Source organism: Dipodomys spectabilis, unplaced genomic scaffold (genome assembly GCF_019054845.1).
Source record: "Dipodomys spectabilis isolate Male_0828 unplaced genomic scaffold, ASM1905484v1 ptg000080l, whole genome shotgun sequence".
In the NCBI taxonomy this organism is placed as follows: Eukaryota; Metazoa; Chordata; class Mammalia; order Rodentia; family Heteromyidae; genus Dipodomys; species Dipodomys spectabilis.
The window spans coordinates 810,169-830,657 of NW_024870757.1; the positions used below are offsets into that span (position 1 = coordinate 810,169).

Here is a 20,489-nt window from a genome sequence, read left to right on the forward strand (position 1 = left end):
CTTGAGCAAAAAGAAAGCCCCAGGGACAATGCCCAGGGCGAGTTCAAGCCCCAGTACCAGCACAACAACAAAAAAACAAATATGATTACTGGGTCCAGAGTTTTATTTTCTTACTAAGGTTTCTTAGAAGTAAGTTAGTAAGGTTTCTTACTAACATTTCTTAGAAATGTTCATTTCAAACAAGTTCACAAACATGTTTATGCCTCACATTGAACCTTGCAAGCACTCTACCACTGAGCTACCTTTCCAGCCCCACACTGAACCTTTTTGAGAACCAGTGTTCTAAAAAAGCTGCATTGTGTGTGATGCTAGGAATCAACTGGGGGGAGGGAGGGGAGGAGGAAGGGGAATCTGATGTCTGCTTCCCACAGCTAGAAATTTAGTTGGTTTAGTGTTCAGCCTAGGTATCTTGTTTTGTAGTTTCCCAGGTTATTCTAATGTGCTGTCAAGCCTGAAATCAGATGCTGCCTTCTCCGGGCCCCAACTGTGAAGTGTGGGCCATCAGCATGATCTTGGAGCTTGTTAGAAAAACATAATTTGGGCCGGGCGCTGGTGGCTCACGCCTGTAATCCTAGCTACTCAGGAGGCTGAGATCTGAGGATCGCGGTTCAAAGCCAGCCCGAGCAGGAGAGACCGTGAGACTCCTATCTCCAATAAACCACCAGAAAACCAGAAGTGGCGCTGTAGCTCAAGTGGTAGAGCGCTCGCATTGAGCTGAAGAGCTGAGGGACAGCGCCCAGGCCCAGAGTTCAAGCCCCACGACCGACAAAAAAAAAAAAAAACATAATTTGGGATATCCTGAACCAGAATCTGGGGTTCATCAAGTCCCGGGGGGGGGGGGGGGGGAGGCCTTAGCCGTTCAGGGTACACGGTGACATCCAGTCTCCACACCTGGAACAGCAAAGTTCTAGGTTAGTAACAAACCAAAAAAAAAATGGGGAGCCACCAGGGAGGTTCGGAAACACACAAACCCCAGGCCTCTGCCCTCAGGTCTCTAGTTCTGGGGATACATGTGTTTGTAAGCGCGCCTTCTTTGGTCTTGTGATTCTGATGAGGCACCGAAGGGTTCCCTTCAAGTTCAGACGCTTAGCTTCACATCAGCCTTGAGCTCATCTTAGTTTCCTCCACCGAGAGGAAGAGGGGCAGAGCCTGCCCCCGACCAAGGCTTCCTAGTGCGAAAAGGCGCAGTGCCCCGCAAGCTGCCCACCACTGGTCACTATTTGCATACCATCTGTTCATGTGCAAAAGGGGTACAGAATGCTTCCGGCACCCTGAGCCCTGGAGACTCAAGATCCAGAGAGATGCAGACATTCAGAGTGAAAGTTACAACCGACAGGGCTCCTCTCTCAGGAGGGTTAGTCCGGAAAGTTTTCTCCCTCCGAAGGACCGCGCCCACGTCGGTGCGGAGCCAGCATTACAGAAACACCTGCGGGGCGGAGGAGCGTGGGCCCGCCACGCACACCTGTGCACCGTCCCACACTGGGCGAGCAGGTGGCGCCCGCTCCCCAGCCATTGGTCTGACTGCGAAAGAGGGGTGGGGCCTTCCTGCCTAGCTCCGCCCTATCATCCCGGCGCCCGTCTTGATTGGCAGATGACTTCAGTTCGAGCCCTCGCTTTGAAGGTACCTGTCTGTCTCCCACTAAGTGTGCGGCTTTCAACGCCTACTCTCCACGCCTTTCTCCGTTTGCCTCACCCTCTTCCAGGGCCAGCCGATGGAGTCAGGGCCGACTATATCCCCGTACCTAATTCAAAGCGGCTCAAACTTGACGGAGGACTTCCCGCCCCTGGTCAGCCTGGCTCCTCCCCCTAACCAATTGGTTTTGGAGAGGGGGGCGGGTACATCCAATCAGCATGACCCAAGCCCTCTGATTGACATATGGGCCCTCGCGCTGGCGTGTTGTGCCCTGAGGCGGGAGGAGGAGGAGGAGCGAAGAAGAAAACCTAAACCAATCCTAGAAGGCTGAGCTGGAGGCCAATCGAACGCCGCGCCTTGCAGCGATCAGCCAATCACAAAGAGGGGGCCGGCTTCTTCCTTCCCACAAACCAATAGGACACGTGAGACGGTAAGGAGCGACGTGCGGCGGGAGCAATGACGGACCTATATTTGGGGCTCGGGGGCGGGTCGGCGCCAGAGACGAGAAGAGAGGAGGGGAGGCCTCCTCCGCCGCCGCCATCTTGGACCGGGCCCGGTCAGCTTCCGCGGAGCCCATCGGTAGACGCCGCGGCCTCCCTTGAGCCCCGACCCCCGTCGTCAGAACTACCCCGGGCCTGCTCTCCCCCCGCCTCACTTCCGCTTCGCGCCGCTATCGCGATAGCGCCCAGGCCCGGGGCGCGAGAAGAAGGCGGCGGGCGCTCGCCTCCCCCGCCTGTCGCGGTACGCTCCTCGGCGGCGGCGGCGGCAGCGGCGGCGGCGGCAGCGGCAGCGGCGGCGGCAGCGGCGGCGGCGGCGCCAGCTCTTGTGGTGAGAGCGTTAGGCTCGACTGGGCCGAACCCCTCCCTTCCCCGGCGCCGCCGGCCGCCCCCGTCCGGGCCCCGCCGCCAGCCGCGACCCGGTCTCCGGCCCGGCCGCGCGCGCCGGCAGGGCCGCCGCCTCCGAGCCCGGCGGCGCGGGACTCCAGCGGCCGCCGCCTCCCGCGTGGCCGCGCGCGGGGCCCGGGTGCCAGGTGTCCGCCCCCTCCGCGGCGGCCGGCCGGGCTGGAGGAGCGGGTCTCCGGGGGCCGGGCCGGGGCCTGCCCCGGGATCCCGAGACGCCTCCCCCCCTTTCCCCCTTCCTCGGGTGGCCGCAAATCCCTCCGCACCCGAGGGTCGGCCCGGCGCCGAGCGGGGCCGACAAACTCCCCGAGACCCGCAGCTCTGCTGTGAGTTGGAGCCCGAGCTAAAGTTTGCAGCTCTTCCCAGCCCGGGTCCAAGGCTGCCCGGGCCTCAGCTCTAGCCCCTCTTTGGAATGAGTGGGTTTCGAAGGCCCTTGGCATGGTGGATGCCACCCCCCCCCCTCCCCGCGGGTACAAACCGTGCTGTCAGCGCCATGAGTAATTGGTGTCTTGGAGCTATTGAACATCCCAAGGTCCGGCTGTCTGCTGTCTAGGTGGCATCGTGCAGTTGCCACGCTCCTTGGTGAGCTCGTCTCGCGGGCAGTGCAGACACCCCTTTTTCTAAGCAGTAGCTGCCTTTCCATTGGAGAAACTGTCACCTCCCCCAGGTGACCCCTGTCTTTTTGGTATGGGGTCCCTCCCTCCCCTCACCCCATGGGTTGTGGCTTGAGTCTGAGCTCCCTGTCCCCCCCCCCTTGGGGGGAGTGTTGTCTTTCCAGGAGCTGAGAATCCTCCCCACTCCCTTTGGTGTTTTGGTCAAAGCCTTCCCTTAGGAGAGATGGGATGGTCCTGTCCCTGAAGCCCAGTGGGAATAGCAGATGGAGGATGAGAGTTTGCACCTGTCCACCCTGTTGTCCCACTGTAGAGACTTGAGGCTTCCAGACCCCAGGTTCCTCTCCCAAAGGATGGTGTTCTCCCTGAAGTGGTGCTTTCTTCCTAGAAAGGCTTTCTTCCTTCCTTAGTGTTGCTGCTCCCAGGGTCAGAGTTCTGGTCTATTATTTGATTGCCATGATTGTGTAGATTTTTCGATGTCCTCTTTGTGTCCCCATTGGGATGTGTGAGCACCCCCTTGATCATGTGCACCTGTGACCAGTGCCTCTCACCCTGTTTGCTACATTGAAAGCCGCTTGTAGTGGGGTGAGCTGCTTGGCTTCACTAAAGTCATCTTCCCTAGGACTAAAGGTTCCTCCTTAGGACAGGTGAGCTCTGAGTCCCTCACCATTGGTGTTGAGCCCCTCTTCAAGGGCAGTGACTGCCTCAGCCCAGGAACTAAAACATCTCCCTCCCAGTGGTGCCCACCCCACTGGGCAAGCTCCTCACATAAGAGTTAAAGCTGGGCTGGGAAGTTGGCTCAGTGGTAGAGCTCTTGCCTTGCATGCCTGAGGCCCTGGGTTCGATTCCTCAGCACCACATAAGCAAAAAGAAAAAAGCCGGAAGTGACTCTGTGGCTCAAATGGTAGAGCGCTAGCCTTGAGCTGAAGAGCTGAGGGACAGCGCCCAGGCCCAGAGTTCAGGCCCCATGACCGGACCCCCCAAAAAAAAAAAAAGTTAAAGCTTTCCTGGGTGAAAGGTGCCTTATGTCATGCCCAAGACCCTTCCTTGTATGGGCACTCAGCCCCAAGATTAGTTAGTCTGTGCCCCTCTTCAGGCCTCGTGTGGCGGTGTCTTGTCCCCTTGGTGAAGTGGTAGAGGTTCTGTGTTGGTTGTTTCTCTGGGTCTGGGTGCTGCTCCTGTGTGAGAGGCTAACTTGAAGTTGTCCCTTCTCCGTGAATCCCCATGGCTGAGCTTCCTGGACCAGATTCCTCCAGTGCCCCAACAGAGGAGCTCTGTATTCTGTGAAGCTGCCGCTGCCTCAGATTGGCCCTGTGCTAGTGGCCTCCTGGGGCCTCTACCCGAAGGCTCCAGTACTAGCCTCCCTTCTCTCAGCCTTTGATGAGAGGTCTACGGGGTTGCCAGCAAGTCCTTGCTGAGGGGCATTTCTCTGGAGGGAGAAAATCATTGCCTTGGGCTGGGAAGTTGGCTCAGTGGTAGAGTGCTTCCTTTGCATGCATGAGGCCCTGGGTTTGATTCCTCAGCACCACATTAACAGAAAAGGCCAGAAGTGGTGCTGTTGCTCAAGTGGTAGAGTGCTTGCCTTGAGCTAAGAGCTGAGGGACAGTGCCCAGGCCCAGAATTCAAGCCTTCACCGTGGCACAGGTGTGCCCCCTTGGTATCTGAAGCAAAGCCCCTGGTACCTTCCTGTTATGTGGCACCTTACTGTACCTAGTCTTGGACATCCTCTTTCCTACTGCACAGCATAGCCTCCTGGGATATTAACTCCTCCCTGTGCCAGGTCCCAACCCCTTCATTGTCCCCTCCCTACAGTATGGAGGGCCTCATTTGGGCTGTGAATCTCAGAGGTAACTTCTTCAGGCTGGATCACCCATCGGTGCCCCTCTGTGGGGCTCTTGTCTAACATACTCACCCCCGTGCAAAAAAGGGGCTTTTGAGTGTTAGAGCGGTAGAGCCCAAACTCCTTCTTGGTGGCAGTGCTTACACAACTCATGCTAGTGTCTATCCAGGCCCTTCTATGCGCTCCCTGGATCAAAGGTACTTGCCCCACCCATCCGAGTCTCCTCTGGGGGATTGACTCTCCCCTGGCTCCTTTGCCCGGTTGCCTTGCCTTCCTGGAGATGTGTCTGCTGATGTTGGGCTGAGGGTTCTGTCCCTTGTTTTGCCAGGCCTTTTACTAAGGAGAGTTCGATTCCTACCTTATCCACCTCCACCCAGAGGGGGCCCCATGGAGTCAGTGATTCCTGTCCTCTCTGAGCCTCGCATTCTAAAGCTTGCTCTGGAATGCTGGCCCATGCCCCATGCTGGAGCTGCTAACCACATAGGACAAAACAAAATTGTGCTGGGCAGGGTGGCGCACACTTGCAAGCCTGGAATCCCAGCACTTAGGAACAGAGGCCAGCCTGAGCACAGGACGGTCCTGTCTCAAAAGAAAGAAAAATGAGTTCTTCGGTTGCATCAACCATAGTTCAAGTGCTCCATGGCCATCTGCCCGTGGGAAAGCCCACAGTGTTCTGTTGACAGGGCCACTTTCTCTAGTGAGGACCCTTCTTAAATGGAGGCTCTTACTCCTGGGGGCGGGGCTGGGTCTCAAAGAACCTCTGCCGGCAGCTTAAAATTGGGGTAACCCTCCCTAGACTGAGATATGGCTTTCCTGGTGACTCCCCGTCACCCTGAGGCCCTTATGGGCAAAGATGCCCCCCTGTGAAGTTTTGGGCACCTGCCTTGCTGGTTCAGGTTTCTGTCTAAATTACCAGTCCATTTGAGATGGCCTTCCTGTGTGTGCAGACTAGCTTTGTCCTCACCTCTTGTCTTCATAAGACTTCTGTCTCTTCCCAACCCCTTCAGGGACCCCTGTTTACTCCCAGGTCTGTGTCCTTTCTTGGTGTTTGGGTTGTAGGAATTTACCTCCTCCTGGTTCAAGAGTTCTCTGGGGAATAAGTTTCTTGGAGGTACAGAGCACCCTGCCTGTTTGTGAGAATGGGTTTGGCTCAGTGTGTAGACACAGTATTGGGCCTCGAGTGTCCTCTGGATAGGATAGGGGATTTCTGGGCTGATGCTTTGTCCCTGAAGTCACCTGTGTGCTTCCTGAGATTATCCCACTCTGAAGTAGCTTTAAATGGAAGCTAGGGAAAAGAGATTCCAAGCTCTAGGGATTGTTTACTTCTTAGCCACAGAATGTATCTTGTCTCAACCATTTCTCTGAGGCCTGTTGACCAGACCCTGTGCTGGGCAGTTGAGTGAGAGTAGAGAGAATCAGGCCTGGTCTCTGTCAGCAGGCAGTAAATGCGTTTTCCCTTCCCTCACAGCCCCATGATTTTTTCCTGATGTCTGTGTCTCTGGGTTTATAATTGCCTTCCAACCTTATCCCCAGCAGCGTCCGTCTCCAAGAGAGTATGAAGACAGCGTGTCTGTAGGGCAGGGAAGATGGCGGACAAGCGAAAGCTCCAAGGTACTGGACCAACTGGCCTCTGTACACAGAGCCATAGCCCTCTCTCATGGGAGCTCCTCTTAAATGCTTGCTACCTTGGCAGGACTCTTTAACAGTCTCCCTTCCTCCCCGGCCAGGTGAGATTGATCGCTGCCTCAAGAAAGTGTCCGAGGGTGTGGAACAGTTTGAAGACATTTGGCAGAAGGTATGGAGTAGGGGCTGGTGTGGGCCCTGAAAACCTGGGTGTGCAGGGAAGAGAACACCAGAAGAGCTTCAAGGTCTCTGGACATTGACGGGGAGACAGGCTGCTTGTCCTGATACTGAGGACATGAGGGAAGTGGCTCTAAGACCAGTTGGAAGAAGGGGTCCCAGATTCTTCAGCCCCAGAGAGGCAAAGACTGGACCTTGGCCACAGCAGCTACCCTCACCCTAACTGTAAAACCTCGTCCCTCAGCTCCACAATGCAGCCAATGCCAACCAGAAAGAAAAGTATGAGGCTGACCTAAAGAAGGAGATTAAGAAGTTACAGGTGAGGGGCTGGGAAGGTGGCTCAGTGGTAGAGCGCTTGCCTTGCATGCATGAGGCCCTGGGTTCGATTCCCAGCACCACATAAGCAAAAAGAAAAAAAAGCCGGAAGTGGCGCTGTGGCTCAAGTGGTAGAGCGCTAGCCTTGAGCTGAAGAGCTGAGGGACAGCGCCCAGGCCCAGAGTTCAGGCCCCACGACCGGACCCCCCCCCCAAAAAAAAAGAAGTTACAGGTGAGAGGCTGAGGCTGGACGAGAGTTCAGCAGGGGTGGGCCGCTGGGTCCCAGGGAGCACAGCTTGCTGGTGGGGACGGGGTCACTCCCAGGTCTGTGGTTTGATTTGCTGTGCCCACTTGTAGCGGCTGAGGGACCAGATCAAGACATGGGTGGCATCCAACGAGATCAAGGACAAGAGGCAGCTCATCGATAACCGCAAGCTCATCGAGACGGTAGGCGCCTGGAGCCGGGGCCCAAGGGGTGGAAAGGTGGCAAGATTCTTGGGACCTTAGAGGCAGGTGAGGTCCTGGGACAAGGAAGGACAGAGCCTAAGAACCAGGGCCCTCAGGCCCTTCTCAGCTACTCCCACCTTTGCGAACCCAACCCCTTGCCAATTTCACTTTCCACAGCAAATGGAAAGGTTCAAAGTTGTGGAACGAGAGACCAAGACCAAAGCTTATAGCAAGGAGGGCCTGGGCCTGGCGCAGAAGGTAGACCCTGCCCAGAAGGAGAAGGAAGAAGTTGGCCAGTGGCTCACGGTGAGTTAAGACAGATAAGGTGATGCGCTTAGGAGTCCTGCCCCACGTCCATGAGAACTCTGGCTAATGGCTTCCTCCCCACCCCCCAGAACACCATCGACACCCTAAACATGCAGGTGGACCAGTTTGAGAGTGAAGTGGAGTCACTGTCAGTACAGACACGGAAGAAGAAGGGCGACAAGGATGTGAGTGGGGGGAGCCTGAGTCTGTGGGGCAGGGGTAGGGTGGAGAGGAGGCACTTGATGTGCAGGAGACACCAGATGCCATGGAAATTGGGAGCATAAGGAGATGGGTCGGGCTGGAAAGGCAGGGTTTGGGACTTAGCTGAGTGGGCAGTGCAAATGGGGTAAGATAGGATCTTGGAGCACCTACATGTGTGGGGCTGTGCCAGGCGCCAGTGGCTTATGTCTGTCACCCTAGCTACTCAGGAGGCTGAAATCTGAGGATCATGGTTCAGAGCCAGCCCGGACAGAAAAGTCTGTGAGACTCATCTCCAGTTAACTACTCAGAAAAACTACAAGTGGGGGCTGGGAAGGTGGCTCAGTGGTAGAGCGCTTGCCTTGCATGCATGAGGCCCTGGGTTTGATTCCTCAGCACCACATAAGCAAAAAAAAAAAGCCTGAAGGGACGCTGTGGCTCAAGTGGTAGAGTGCTAGCCTTGAGCTGAAGAGCTGAGGGACAGCGCCCAGGCCCAGAGTTCAGGCCCCACGACAGGACTCCCCCAAAAAAGAAAAAGAAACAGCTACAAGTGGTACAATGGCTCAAGTGATAGAGCAGTATTAGTCTTAAGCAAAGAAGTTAAGGGACAGCCCAGAGTTCAAGTCCCAGGACCAGCAAGAAAAGAGAGGAGTCAGTTAGGGAAGATAAACTTGGGGTCAGCTTGGATGCAGAGTTAAGTGCGGGACTTGAAGGAAGGCTGCATAGCACCTCAAGAGCCTCAGGTCCTCGGAGAAGCGCATGCAGACAAAGCAGGGCAGGAGCTAGCGGAAATACCCGCAGCAGATCCAGGTACTGGAGTCCCAGCTTCTGCAGCTCAGTTCTAGGTGTGTAGGTGTGAGGCCCAAGGGATGAGGATGAACTCCACTAGGAAGGAAGCTAGGGATAAGGATGAAGTGGAGGTGGCCAGGCTTCTGGGGTCTTAGGAACCAGGGGATTGGAGAGAGGATGACAGGTCCTGGAGAGGATTGAGGTCTTCTGAATATGAGCAAAGTGGTGACCAAGATTTTCATGATTATAATACAGCAAGTTCCCCACCAATGGGAACTGCCTTTAAAGGAAGGCTGGGGGTGGGGTGTGTCCCAGAGCGAGGTCTGCGCCTGGGTGGCTCAGTGGAGAGAGGTGACTGACTGATGGTCATATGCAGATGGAGGCTGAGTGGTGAGCTGGGTCTTTTCCAGATTTCCAGGCTGTCCAGAGGCAGGGCCAGTGTGGGTAGGGAGCAGCCTCAGAGTGGTCCCCACTGGGACGGAGGGTGGGCACACTCCACACTGCCCCACCTCAGAAGGGGCCAGAGTGGAGCCTGTGGGTCACGGTGGGGACCGGGGACTGAGGACAGGTTCTGTGGGGGCAGGAGGGCCGGGCAGGTGCTGTGCAGCCCCTGAGCCTGGCCCTGGGCTCGCCAGCAGAAGCAGGACCGGATTGAGGGCTTAAAGCGGCACATCGAGAAGCACCGCTACCACGTGCGCATGCTGGAGACCATCCTGCGCATGCTGGACAACGACTCCATCCTCGTTGACGCCATCCGCAAGATCAAGGACGATGTTGAGTACTATGTCGACTCGTCCCAGGACCCCGACTTCGAAGAGAACGAGTTCCTCTACGACGACCTGGACCTTGAGGACATTCGTGAGGCCTGGGGCCAGCATGCGTGTTGTGGGGGGCGAGGCTGGGCTGCAGCCTCGCCTGAGCCAGCGTGCTCAGCACACCCACCCTGCCTCCACAGCACAGGCGCTGGTCGCCACCTCCCCCCCCAGCCACAGCCACATGGAGGATGAGATCTTCAACCAGTCCAGCAGCACCCCCACCTCCACCACCTCCAGCTCCCCCATCCCTCCCAGCCCAGCCAACTGCACCACGGTGAGGGCCTGCAGCTGCCCTGGGAGGGGGAGGGAGCGGCTGGGGCCTTCCTGGGTTTCATACACAGGCTCAGGGCCTGTGCAGGTGTTGGGTGTGGAAGGTGGGAGGTGTCTGAGGTGTCTGAGGTACTTGGGGAGGGGATCCCGTAAGGAGAGGGGGGGTCCTGGGTTTTTTAGAGGATTGGCGGGAGCCAGATTTGGGTGGTTCCCTGGAGAAATGAAGGTTGGTTGTTGGAATAGCAGGGTCCAGGTCCTTAAGAGGTTTGAACTAAGGGGGGCCTTTGGGCCCCTCAGGGATCGGCATCTCTGTGGAGACCTTTGAAGGATCAGTCTCTCACAACCCCTCCCCCCTTCAGGAGAACTCTGAAGACGACAAGAAGAGAGGACGGTCCACAGATAGTGAAGTCAGCCAGGTGGGTCCGAATCTGGGATCACTGGCTTGTCACCTGTTTGTTCTGCAGTCCCCAAAGGCTCACTGGGTGCGAGTCCCAGGCTAGGTGCAGTGTCACCCTGATGACAGCACCTGTGGGTGGTCCCCATGGCCTGTGCCCGGCATACAGAGGCAGCAGGCCACAGGCCCAGTGTGACAGGAGCTTGGAGTCGTGTCAGTGAGGCACGCTCGGGCTTGGGGGCTCAGGGCTTGGCTTCGTGGAGCAGCTCTGAAGGGGCTGGAGGTCAGGGCACCTGAGCTGCGCTAACGCTGCCAGGCCAATTTCTGGGGCGACAGTCCAGGAATTCCTCTCACCCCTAGTGAGCCCTGCTAGCCCAGGCCAGGGGCAGAGTGGGCTCCATGGGGCTGCTGTGGGGAAGGGGAGACTGAGGCAGGGACTCCTAGGTATGGTGTGGCTCTGCCCCACTCCCCTGGCCCCTTGGTGCTCAGTGAGTGGAGTTGTGTGGTCACACTTGGCTGCTGTGGGGTGTGGGTCCCTGGTTTCTGGAGTGCTGTCGTGGCTGGGTGGCTTTTCATGGTCCTTTCATTAGGCCACACTGCCTGGCCCACATGGAGACCTTTGGGGGCCTCTGTTAGTCCCCTGCCACTGGCCTCAGTTATGTGTAGGCCTGGTGCTGGGAAGGCTGCTGGCAGGGTGGGAGTGAGCTCGGCAGGCCCCTGAAGGACAGCAGTCAGAAGGCTACTGGCGCCCCAGGACAGGGGTCGGGGTGGAGGGGAGGGGGGACTGACGGCACAGAGCCCTAACCTCTGTCTCTCCCTTTGCAGTCTCCAGCCAAAAATGGCTCCAAGCCTGTCCACAGCAACCAGCACCCCCAGTCCCCAGCCGTGCCACCTACCTACCCCTCCGGCCCCACACCTGCCACCGCTGCCTTGAGTACTGCCCCCGGCAACAACGGGGCCTCCAGCCCTGCAGCGCCGCCCAGTGCCCTGGGCCCCAAGGCCAGCCCAGCCCCCAGCCACAGCTCAGGCACCCCTGCCCCCTATGCTCAGGCCGTGGCTCCGCCCACTGCCAGTGGACCCAACACTGCCCAGCCCCGGCCGCCCAGCGCCCAGCCCAGTGGAGCAGGTGGTGGAGGCAGCGCTGGGAGTGGTGGTGGCAGCAATAGCAGCACGGGAGGCGGCTCTGGCAAGCAGAATGGCGCCACCAGTAAGTAGAGGCAGGATGGCATGGGGCTGGGGGGGGGGCAGGGTGGGAGGCCCAAAACAGGGTGCACAGGACAGGAGCCGCAGGCTGCCTTTCTCATGTGCTCCTCTTCCCCAGGTTACAGCTCAGTCGTGGCCGACAGCCCTGCGGAAGTGGCCCTCAGCAGCAGCGGGGGCAACAGCGCTAGCGGCCAGGCCCTGGGGCCCCCTGCAGGCCCCCACAACCCACCTCCCAGCACCTCGTGAGTGTCATGTCTCACCAGGCAGGGCTGCTGGCAGCCGTCTTCCACCCCAGACACACCTTCATTAGCCAGAGAAAGGGCTGTTTACTGTGAGGTGACCCTAAGTCCTGCCCTCTGCTCCTCCACACGCCAAGGCACCCCTAGTGCTGGACAGGAGGCCCTCCCACCCCAGCTCTGGCCTGGCTACCCTGCCCCGTCCTCTGTAGCCCTGTGGCCTGGGGTTCCCACCTCCATACGCTGCCTTGCTGAGTACAAAGCCCCAGAGACTAGTTGTCCCTTTTCCCAGAAGAGCCACTGCCGTGGCTGTGAGCCCTCAGCCGCCCCTTGGGTCGCACCCACCCTCAAGGACGCCCATTCTCTTCCCAGCAAGGAGCCCAGTGCAGCAGCCCCCACAGGCGCTGGGAGTGCCGCCCCAGGCTCAGGGAACACCTCGGGAGCACCCAGCCTCCTGGTGCCACTGCCCGTGAACACCCCCGGCTCTCCCACACCCAGCTTCAGCGAGGCCAAGACAGCTGGCCCCCTGCTCAACGGCCCTCCGCAGTTCAGCACCGCCCCGGAGGTCAAGGTGAGCTCCAATGGCCCGAAACACCCAAGGCCCTGTCTTAGCACTTCAGTCTTTGTTCCAGAGGCTTCCGCACCCTTCCTGCCACACCTCTTAACAGCCTCCTTCCTCCCTTGAGCCAGGCTTCTCTGGCTTTCTGCTCCTTCTCTCCTTTCTCTTGCTCTTTCCCCATCACCGCTGCTGCCTTCACCTTCGTGCTGGCCACACTGCCCTTGCTCTGCTGTCTGCAACCATCTGCATGGCCTGCCTTAGTTATTTCCCTGGATGCGTCTTCATCTCTTCTGTGGCGCAAGTCTCGCCGCACTGTGTTCTACCAGGACACCTGCTCCGTCTCCTGTTTTCTCCTCTGCCACTGTCCTTGTCCTCATCCTCTCTAAGAAGCCATTTCGACTGAGAACACATGTTCTGGTCAGCCCTCAGCTCAGCTTTGCTGTGTGGCCAGTGTTTCTGCCCTCAGAAGCTGGCTGCCTGGCCTCCAAGGGCTGCTCACCCCTGATCTGGAAGGGTCTTAGGGCAGGACTGGAGTTGTGGGAGGGTGCTGATCCAAACAGACAGGAGGCTGGTGGTGGTACTCGGCAGGACTGAGAGCAGTGTCCCCTGTGCACGGGGCCGTCTGCCCAGACCATCCAGATCCACGTGCCGTGTTTCCTACGCCTGCCTGCCTTCCTCTGGAGAGCGGAGATCATTGTAACACCCCTGCTGCACTGGGTCCTTTGCCAGATCCACCCTCAAGTCCCACGCGAGTCCCCACAGAGTGATTGGAAAGGCACTGGGGGCTGGAAATGGAGTGTATGAACCTTACTAGCAAATCTCAGTTGAGAGGTCCAAAAAGAATCCACAGTGCTAGAGCCTCTGGGTGGGAGGTGGGGAGCCTCTCCCAGGCTTTGAACATGAGGGCTGGGGAACAAGATCACACCTCACTAGAAAAGTGGCTGCATAGAGTGGGAGGGGAGGGCTTGGCCTGGGTGCTCCTTGTGACCAGGTGAGCACTGTGTCGGGTGGGGGCTCAGCCTGCAGGGCCCCAAGGAGTGTGTGAGGTCAGCTGTTGCCCCTGCCGGCAGCCCAGCATGCAGTGTTCTTCCTACCCTAGCTCAAGTATGCCAGTCCTGGAGCTCAGACTCGAGACCTGGCTGCCGCCCTAAGCTTTTGTGCTTTGTGCTCGAGGCCGGTGCACAGCCCACTCAGGTGCTGGTTTCCAGTGCTGGGGTGGTGAGGTGCCCAAGGCTGGCTCGCAAGCAGAGCCGCTGTGCACGTGTCCTCGGAGGGAGGCTCCATGGCCGCAGGGCTTTGGTGTCAGGACATGGTGAATAGGCAGAGCAGGCAGGAGTCCAGGGCCCCGCAGAGGAGCCCAGTGTGAGCCTGAGGCCGGGCCTGTCCTCCCCGCAGGCCCCTGAACCTCTGAGTTCCCTCAAGTCCATGGCGGAAAGGGCAGCCATCAGTTCTGGTATTGAGGACCCAGTGCCCACGTTACACCTGACTGAGCGAGGTGAGCGTCCAGGGTTGGTGTGGGGGGTTCTGCTGGAGAGGTGGGGCTGGTCCCTATCCCACTCTCATCCTCGAGGGGCCCTGCCCCGCTCCCCCCCACAGACATTATCCTGAGCAGCACGGCCGCGCCACCCACCTCCGCTCAGCCTCCCCTGCAGCTGTCCGAGGTGAACATCCCGCTGTCCCTGGGTGTGTGTCCCCTGGGGCCCGTGCCCCTCACCAAGGAGCAGCTCTACCAGCAGGCCATGGAGGAGGCCGCCTGGCACCACATGCCCCACCCCTCTGACTCTGAGCGCATCCGGTGAGCGAGCCCGGGACAGGGTGAGGGCTCCTTGCAGGGGGCCACCTTCAGCATTCTCCCAGCCCAGCCCGGACAAGAGCCAGAGGACACCAGACACCAACCCTCCCCTGTTCACAGGCAGTACCTCCCCCGGAACCCCTGCCCGACGCCCCCCTACCACCACCAGATGCCACCCCCCCACTCGGACACGGTGGAGTTCTACCAGCGCCTGTCAACCGAGACGCTCTTCTTCATCTTCTACTATCTGGAGGTACAGCAGGGCCCCCGGGGCAGCCTCAGGCCCCCCGGCTCCGCCGCCACCGCCGCCGTTCCCCCTCGGGCTGAAGGGGTGAGGTGGGTGTCCCACGGCGGCCTCTGGGACCGCACTCTTCCCTCTCCCAGCCCTGGGCCCCTGCTCCATTCTGCCCAGGGGTGTTCACTGCTCCGCTGAGGCTGGCCTCTACTGCAGCCCTCTGTCCATGGCCCTGGGCCCCGGCTAAACCCAGGAAGGCCCTTTAGTCCAGGATGTCCTCCTGCTCTGCGGTGGACACTCAGGCCTTCCAAAAGACTGGGGGAACCCTACCCCTCTTTGATAAGCATCCTAAACTATCTCCTCTCCACTCGCTGAGCTCTCCTCACGCGTTAGCTTCTCTTCCTTCTCAAAGCAATTTGCCTCCTTTGGTCTCATTTTCTTCTGGCCAGCAGTGGGACGTTCCACCCCCAGCACGATCTCCACACGGATCGTCCTGCCCAACATTGGTCTGCAGCCAGAGCCGGGGCCCAGCCCTGCTGCTCTGCCCAGCCCTGTCCCCCAGCCCTACTCAGCTTGGGCCCCCCTGATCCCACCCTCTCTCTCTCCCACAGGGAACCAAGGCGCAGTACCTGGCAGCCAAGGCCCTGAAGAAGCAGTCGTGGCGATTCCACACCAAGTACATGATGTGGTTCCAGAGGCACGAGGAGCCCAAGACCATCACCGACGAGTTTGAGCAGGTGAGGCCTGCCAGCTACCCTTCCTCTCCCTGTCCTCACCCCCATCAGTCCAGCTCCCACAGCTGAGCCTGCACTCATATATCGCTCTCCCCCGCCCCCAGCTGCCCTGGGCTTGCCCTGCCCCTTCCTGCTCCCATTTCCTGACCCCCAGAGTGCAGGGCCGTTACTTACTGGAACTCCTGCCCCTAGCCCAACGCCACTGCCCTGGGCTGCTTCTGTGTTTGTGAAGCGGGTCATGAGTTGTTGTAAGGATTAAATGAGTTTGTAACATGTGAAGACCAGTGCCACGCACAGTTGAGTGTCACAGACGTGGTGTGTCATGGGCTCGGGTACCAAGCCCCCTCGGTTCCAGTCCCTCTCGCACTCTGGCGTGGGCTTCCTGTGCGCGGGTCTGGGCCTCCAGTTAGTGCATCACCTCAGGACACCCCATCCAGAAAGCCACGTGCTGCGCTTGAGCCTAGACACAGAGCCAGGGCCCCCAAGTGCAGCCGGCCAGGGCCAGGCACCCCAGAGCCACAGTCCCCATTCCACTCCCTAACATGAGCATGAGAAGTGGGGAAAACGAGCCCCATACATCCAGTTGGCCTGGCACCTCTGCACCATGCCCTGTCCTATGCCTGTCAGTCTGGCCCCAGACCCCAGCCTGCCTTCACCTCCACTCACTGCACGCTTTCTCCCCGGCCAGGGCACCTACATCTACTTCGACTATGAGAAGTGGGGCCAGCGGAAGAAGGAAGGCTTTACCTTCGAGTACCGCTACCTGGAGGACAGGGACCTCCAGTGACGCCGGCCCTGTCCCACCCTTCCCGCATGCTGATCCCCTCCCCTGCCCAGGTGAGGGCCCGGCCCTGAAGATGGGGCCCGAGCCACGGGGCACCCCCTCCCCCAGGAAGCAGGGAGGGGGCCGGGAGGTTTTCTCTTCCTCTCAGCCCCACCCTGGGGGCCCGGGGGCGAGGGCTGCCCCCTCCTCTCCCCAATGAGGGACATTTTTTGGTAAACCTATTTTCATTTTGGAAAATATTTATGAATAAATAGTTTTATATGACGGCTGGTGGTAGCAACCTCTCTTGTATCCTACCCCATTCCCCCCAGAAGTCAGCGAGCAAGAGGGGGGTCCTGCCGGCGGGGCCGCCTGGCCAGCTGGGGGTTGAACTGGGAATTGTACCGCCGGCGTCGGTCATCCGTCTCTTCCTCCTCGGGCTCACCTTGGGATGCCCGGCCTTGAACCCGCGCCAGCAGGGCCTCAGCCCGCACTCTCTCGGCTGCTTCCCTCTGAAGACGCTCAGCCCGAAGCTGATCCAGGGTTGGGGGCCTGGAAAAGGGGGAGCAAGGTCAAAACACTGCACAGCACAGCCCTGGGGTCCTACCCTGTGCATCCCCTGCTCGTCAGCTGACCCCTGAAGCCCTGGTCCACACCCTGCTCCTAAGCTTGCTAGAAGCAAGCCGTGGGTGAGCCCTGGGTAAGGCCCGCCTGCCCTCCCAGTGGGAAAAGCACATGGCACACAGTGATAAGCGAATCTTCTATATGGGCCTGGGGTCCCAGGAACCTAAACCCTGGTTGTTATCTAACCCAGTGGTCTTCACTCTTCAAATTTGAGAATTTCAGAGGCCTTTTTGCATGAGGGTATAACTATTCACATTGTGAGTTAGAAACAAGTCCCAAAGCCACAGGCGTGTGTGTCATTGCCGGGATCCCCTAGGAGTTCTCTGGGGACCTGGGGCCACAATGCTGAGCACCCTGCTCTGACGGCCAGCCTGTGATGCCCCTTGGCGGCTGACCCTGGAATCAGCCTGCTTTGCTCTGGACTGGGTCTCCATTCTTACTCTTTGGGGCGCTGCTTCTCCCTGGTAGGATGGCTTTCTTCCATGCTGTGCTTCCTCTTCTTTCCCAGATGCTTCTGCATCTCCCGTAAGGGGTCTAGACGGCTCTTGATCTTCTCATCTGGGGCTGGGCCAGGCGGGGGACCCCCTCGCCCTGGGGGGAGTTGGTACCAAGGGGGTTGAGTCTGGGCCTCTGCTGCACTCTGACCCAAGTATGTCAGGATGCCCAGTGCTTTCTCTTGCCTCTCCTGAGGGGGTAAGAAAACAAGAGCTGAGGCAATGGGACACAGCCTTTCTTTGTCCCTCATGAGCTCTGGTGGTGGCAACGGGAAAACGCCCAGACCTAGGTTGGTTACTCAACAGTTGAGAATCGGAGGCCAGTCCTGAGCCAGCTGTCCCAGCTCTTGGTGAAGCACAGCACAGCAGCTGAACTCTGGCCCTGGGAAGAGGGAACTGGAGCTGGCGCCTGGCTCCAATCACATTTTAAAAAGAAACACCAGGCCAGGCGCCAGTGGCTCATACCTGTAATCCTAGCTACTCAGGAGGCTGAGATCTGAGGATAGCAATTCAAAGCCAGCCTGGGCAGAAAAGTCCGTGAGACTCTAATCTTCAGTAAACCACTAGAAACCCGGAAGTGGCACTGTGGCTCAAGCGGTAGAGCACTTGCCTTGAGCTGAAGAATGCAGGGACAGCACCCAAGCCCAGAGTTCAAGCCCTATGACTGACCAAAAAAAAAACACCAGCCAAGCACCAGCGGCTCGCACCTGTCATCCTGGCCACTCAGGAAGCTGGGATCTGAGGATCACAGTTCAAAGGCAGCCTGGGCACGAAAATCAGTGAGACTTATCTCCAATAAACCACTCAGAAAAAGCCAGAAGTGGTGCTGTGGCTCAAGTGGTAGAGCGCTAGCCTTGAGCACAGCAGGCTCAGGGACAGTCCAGGCTCTTAGTTCAAGCCTCAGGACTGGCAAAACAAAAAAACACCAGGCATGGTGGTGCACCTACAACACTTGGGAAGCTGAGGCAAGCGAACTGCAAGCTGGAGGCCAGCCTGGGCTGTATGTCAATAAAATCCCTCTGGCATTCCTACAGAGTTCACCCCAGCTAGGGCTGGGGTGTTCAGCATCCTCTAACCAGGCCTGTGGCTGCCCACAGCAATAACCCAACTTGCTGGATGCTTTATCCAGTTGTGTGTCTTCTGTGTGAGCCCACCCACCCCACCCCCACAGCTGCCTTACACTCCTCCACCCCAGCCTAGGCACAGCATCCCCTCCCACCTCTGCCCAGGATGCCTGGAAACTAGGAATAGGTCTGTGACCGGGATTCCTGGACAGGAGGAAGAGGTGTGTGAGGCCAGCTTACTTTCTCCTGTCGCTTTTCTTCCTCATACTCTTTATTGCCTCTGGTCACTCCTTTCCCTTCTTCCAGCAGGTCCCGGAACAGGTCCACAGGGCCAGAACTTTGAGCTCCTGCCTCTGCAGCTTCAAGTTCAGGCAAAGCGCAGTGACTCCTGGCTTTCTTCCGTAGGAATTCTGTGCGGGCCTGAGGGGGAGGAAATTATAATCAGGGCACTGAGAACCTAGAGGGAACCTGAAGGTCTGTGAGTCTGATGCCAACCCTAGAAAGCACAGCAGTCCACAGCGCTAGGGGGCTACAAGAAAGGGACCTTGGGGGGGCTGGGAAGGTGGCTCAGTGGTAGAGTGCTTGCCTTGCATGCATGAGGCCCTGGGTTTGATTCCTCAGCACCACATAAGCAAAAAGAAAAAAGCCGGAAGTGGCGCTGTGGCTCAAGTGGTAGAGCGCTCTCCTTGAGCTGAAGAGCTGAGGGACAGCGCCCAGGCCCAGAGTTCAGGCCCCATGACCAACCCCTCCCCCAAAATAAAAAAGAAAGAAAAAGAAAGGGACCTTGGGGTGCAGGGACCCAGAAAAACCATTGTCTCCATCCAGAGTGGAAATGTAGGTTTCCTCATGTTCTGAATCACAGCATCCCCAGGCTAGGGTAAGGCTGTACAAAGAGCTATAGGACTATGTGTATAGCTCAATGACAGAGTCCTTGCTTAGCATGTGTAAGGCCCAGGGTTCATTCCCCAACAACACTTCCACCACCACCTCTTACGGCCCGCCCCCCCCCCCCCCCAAAAGCAACCATCTGAAATCCAGGAGTGGCTCCAAGTCACTATTCCAAAACATCTAGGAATTCTTTTGTGTGTGCTGGTACTGATACTTGAACTCAGGGCTTTGTGCTTTGACTGTGTTTTCACTCACTGACAGTGCCCAACTGAGCCACAACTGCAGTCCAGCTGTTTGGCTGGTTAACTGGAGATTAGTCATTGTCTAGCTTCAATGAGCAATTTTTTTGGGGGGTGGGGGGGTGTCTGTCGGTCCTGAACTCTGGTCTTGGGCGCTGCCCCTCAGCTCTTCAGCTCAAAGCGAGAGCGCTCTATCACTTGAGCCGCAGAGCCACTTCCAGCTTTTTCTGCTTATGTGGTGCTGAGGAATCGAACACAGGGCCCCAGGCAGACGAGGCAAGTACTCTACCACTGAGCCAACTTCCCAGCCCTCCATGAGCAATTTTCTACTGACAATCGTTGAGTTTTAAAAGCCGGTGGCTCACACCTGTAATCGTAGCTACTCGGGAAGGGGAGAGTTGGAGGCTGGAAATTCAAAGCCAGTCCAGGAAAGAAAGTCCACAAGAGTCCCATCTCCAACAAAAATGCCCGACTAGAGGCATGGCTCACTGGTTGTGAGTTACTGAGCGTTGACGCGAGGCCCTGGGTTCAAGCCCCGATGTTGGCACACTCATTCACTCATACACGGATACACAAGGAGTAAATGAGGACTGAAAGCTGGGCGTAACTTAAGCTTATTAAGGGGCCCCGACAACAGAACTGGCTCATCCACTCTCCCTTCTCCTTGCAAAGAGATAATGGCCAGTGCATGGAGCGGCCGACACGGGGTGCGCACAACAAACTGGGCGCTTGCTCTGGAGAAGTAAAGAATCACAGCTTTCCGGAAATAAAGCACCGGGTTGGCACCCCGCCCACCGCGCCTGCGCAGCACCCGCTTCCGGTTCCCGCAGGCGCGGAGGGCGGCCCGGGTTCCGCCCGCCGCCCTTCCTGCTTGCCTCTTGCTGAGCGAGCAGCACTCTTCGCTCGCGCTCCTTCTCCTCCTCTCGGGCCTGGGCCTCGTCACGCCGCACGCGAGCGACATTGTCCTTATTTCGGACGTGCCAGCTTTTCTTGGGTAAGATATTCATGGCGCCGCAGCGATCGACCTCCTGTCAGACCCGCCTTCTTACAGTTCTTATAGGCACTGGAGCGGGGTAGGGAGGGGAGGGGAGGGAAGGAGAGGCCCGCCCCTCTTCCTTTGGTCCTGTCTTGTGCACGCATTGGCCGTAGCCTAGTTAGCCCCGCCCCTCTTATTTTGTAGCTGTATACGATTGGCTAGTATGTCCTCCATCGCAGCCAATCCCAGACGCTCGACTTGTGTTGTTGCCTAGCGACCGCTCTCGCCAGCGTTTGAGTCAATCACGAGTAGCCCCGCCCCAGACGCTGTCAACGTAACCGCCAATTGGCTGGCACGCTCGTCGG

At 58.3% G+C, this 20,489-nt stretch overlaps 2 protein-coding genes and 1 non-coding gene across 6 annotated transcripts; 2 read left to right on the plus strand and 1 right to left on the minus strand.

Moving 5' to 3' along the window:
• Positions 1–2,192: 2,192 nt before the first annotated feature.
• Positions 2,193–16,124, plus strand: Cnot3 (CCR4-NOT transcription complex subunit 3). 4 transcript variants are annotated; one of them, XM_042683268.1, is made up of 18 exons: positions 2,193–2,212; positions 6,520–6,594; positions 6,711–6,778; positions 7,028–7,102; positions 7,456–7,545; positions 7,723–7,851; positions 7,941–8,036; positions 9,474–9,696; positions 9,794–9,927; positions 10,283–10,339; positions 11,143–11,524; positions 11,639–11,762; positions 12,129–12,327; positions 13,711–13,810; positions 13,912–14,110; positions 14,228–14,360; positions 14,954–15,079; positions 15,765–16,124. In XM_042683268.1, exons 2-18 carry the CDS (start codon positions 6,570–6,572, stop codon positions 15,861–15,863), a joined length of 2,259 nt encoding a protein of 752 aa, XP_042539202.1. In that variant the 5' UTR covers positions 2,193–2,212; positions 6,520–6,569; the 3' UTR covers positions 15,864–16,124. The 4 variants fall into 4 exon arrangements, with proteins under 4 accessions (XP_042539202.1, XP_042539200.1, XP_042539203.1 ...); XM_042683266.1 differs by lacking the exon at positions 2,193–2,212 and adding an exon at positions 2,425–2,461; XM_042683269.1 differs by lacking the exon at positions 2,193–2,212 and adding an exon at positions 2,425–2,461 and having other exon boundaries at positions 9,477–9,696.
• Positions 7,118–7,181, plus strand: Trnaa-ugc. The gene has a single exon. It is a non-coding gene; the product is annotated as a tRNA-Ala (tRNA).
• Positions 16,108–20,205, minus strand: Leng1 (leukocyte receptor cluster member 1). Its single transcript, XM_042683334.1, has 4 exons — positions 20,024–20,205; positions 18,262–18,441; positions 16,904–17,148; positions 16,108–16,391 (listed from the first exon to the last, which is right to left on the minus strand). Exons 1-4 carry the CDS (start codon positions 20,153–20,155, stop codon positions 16,175–16,177), a joined length of 774 nt encoding a protein of 257 aa, XP_042539268.1. The 5' UTR covers positions 20,156–20,205; the 3' UTR covers positions 16,108–16,174.
• Between the last annotated feature and the right edge of the window lie 284 nt (positions 20,206–20,489).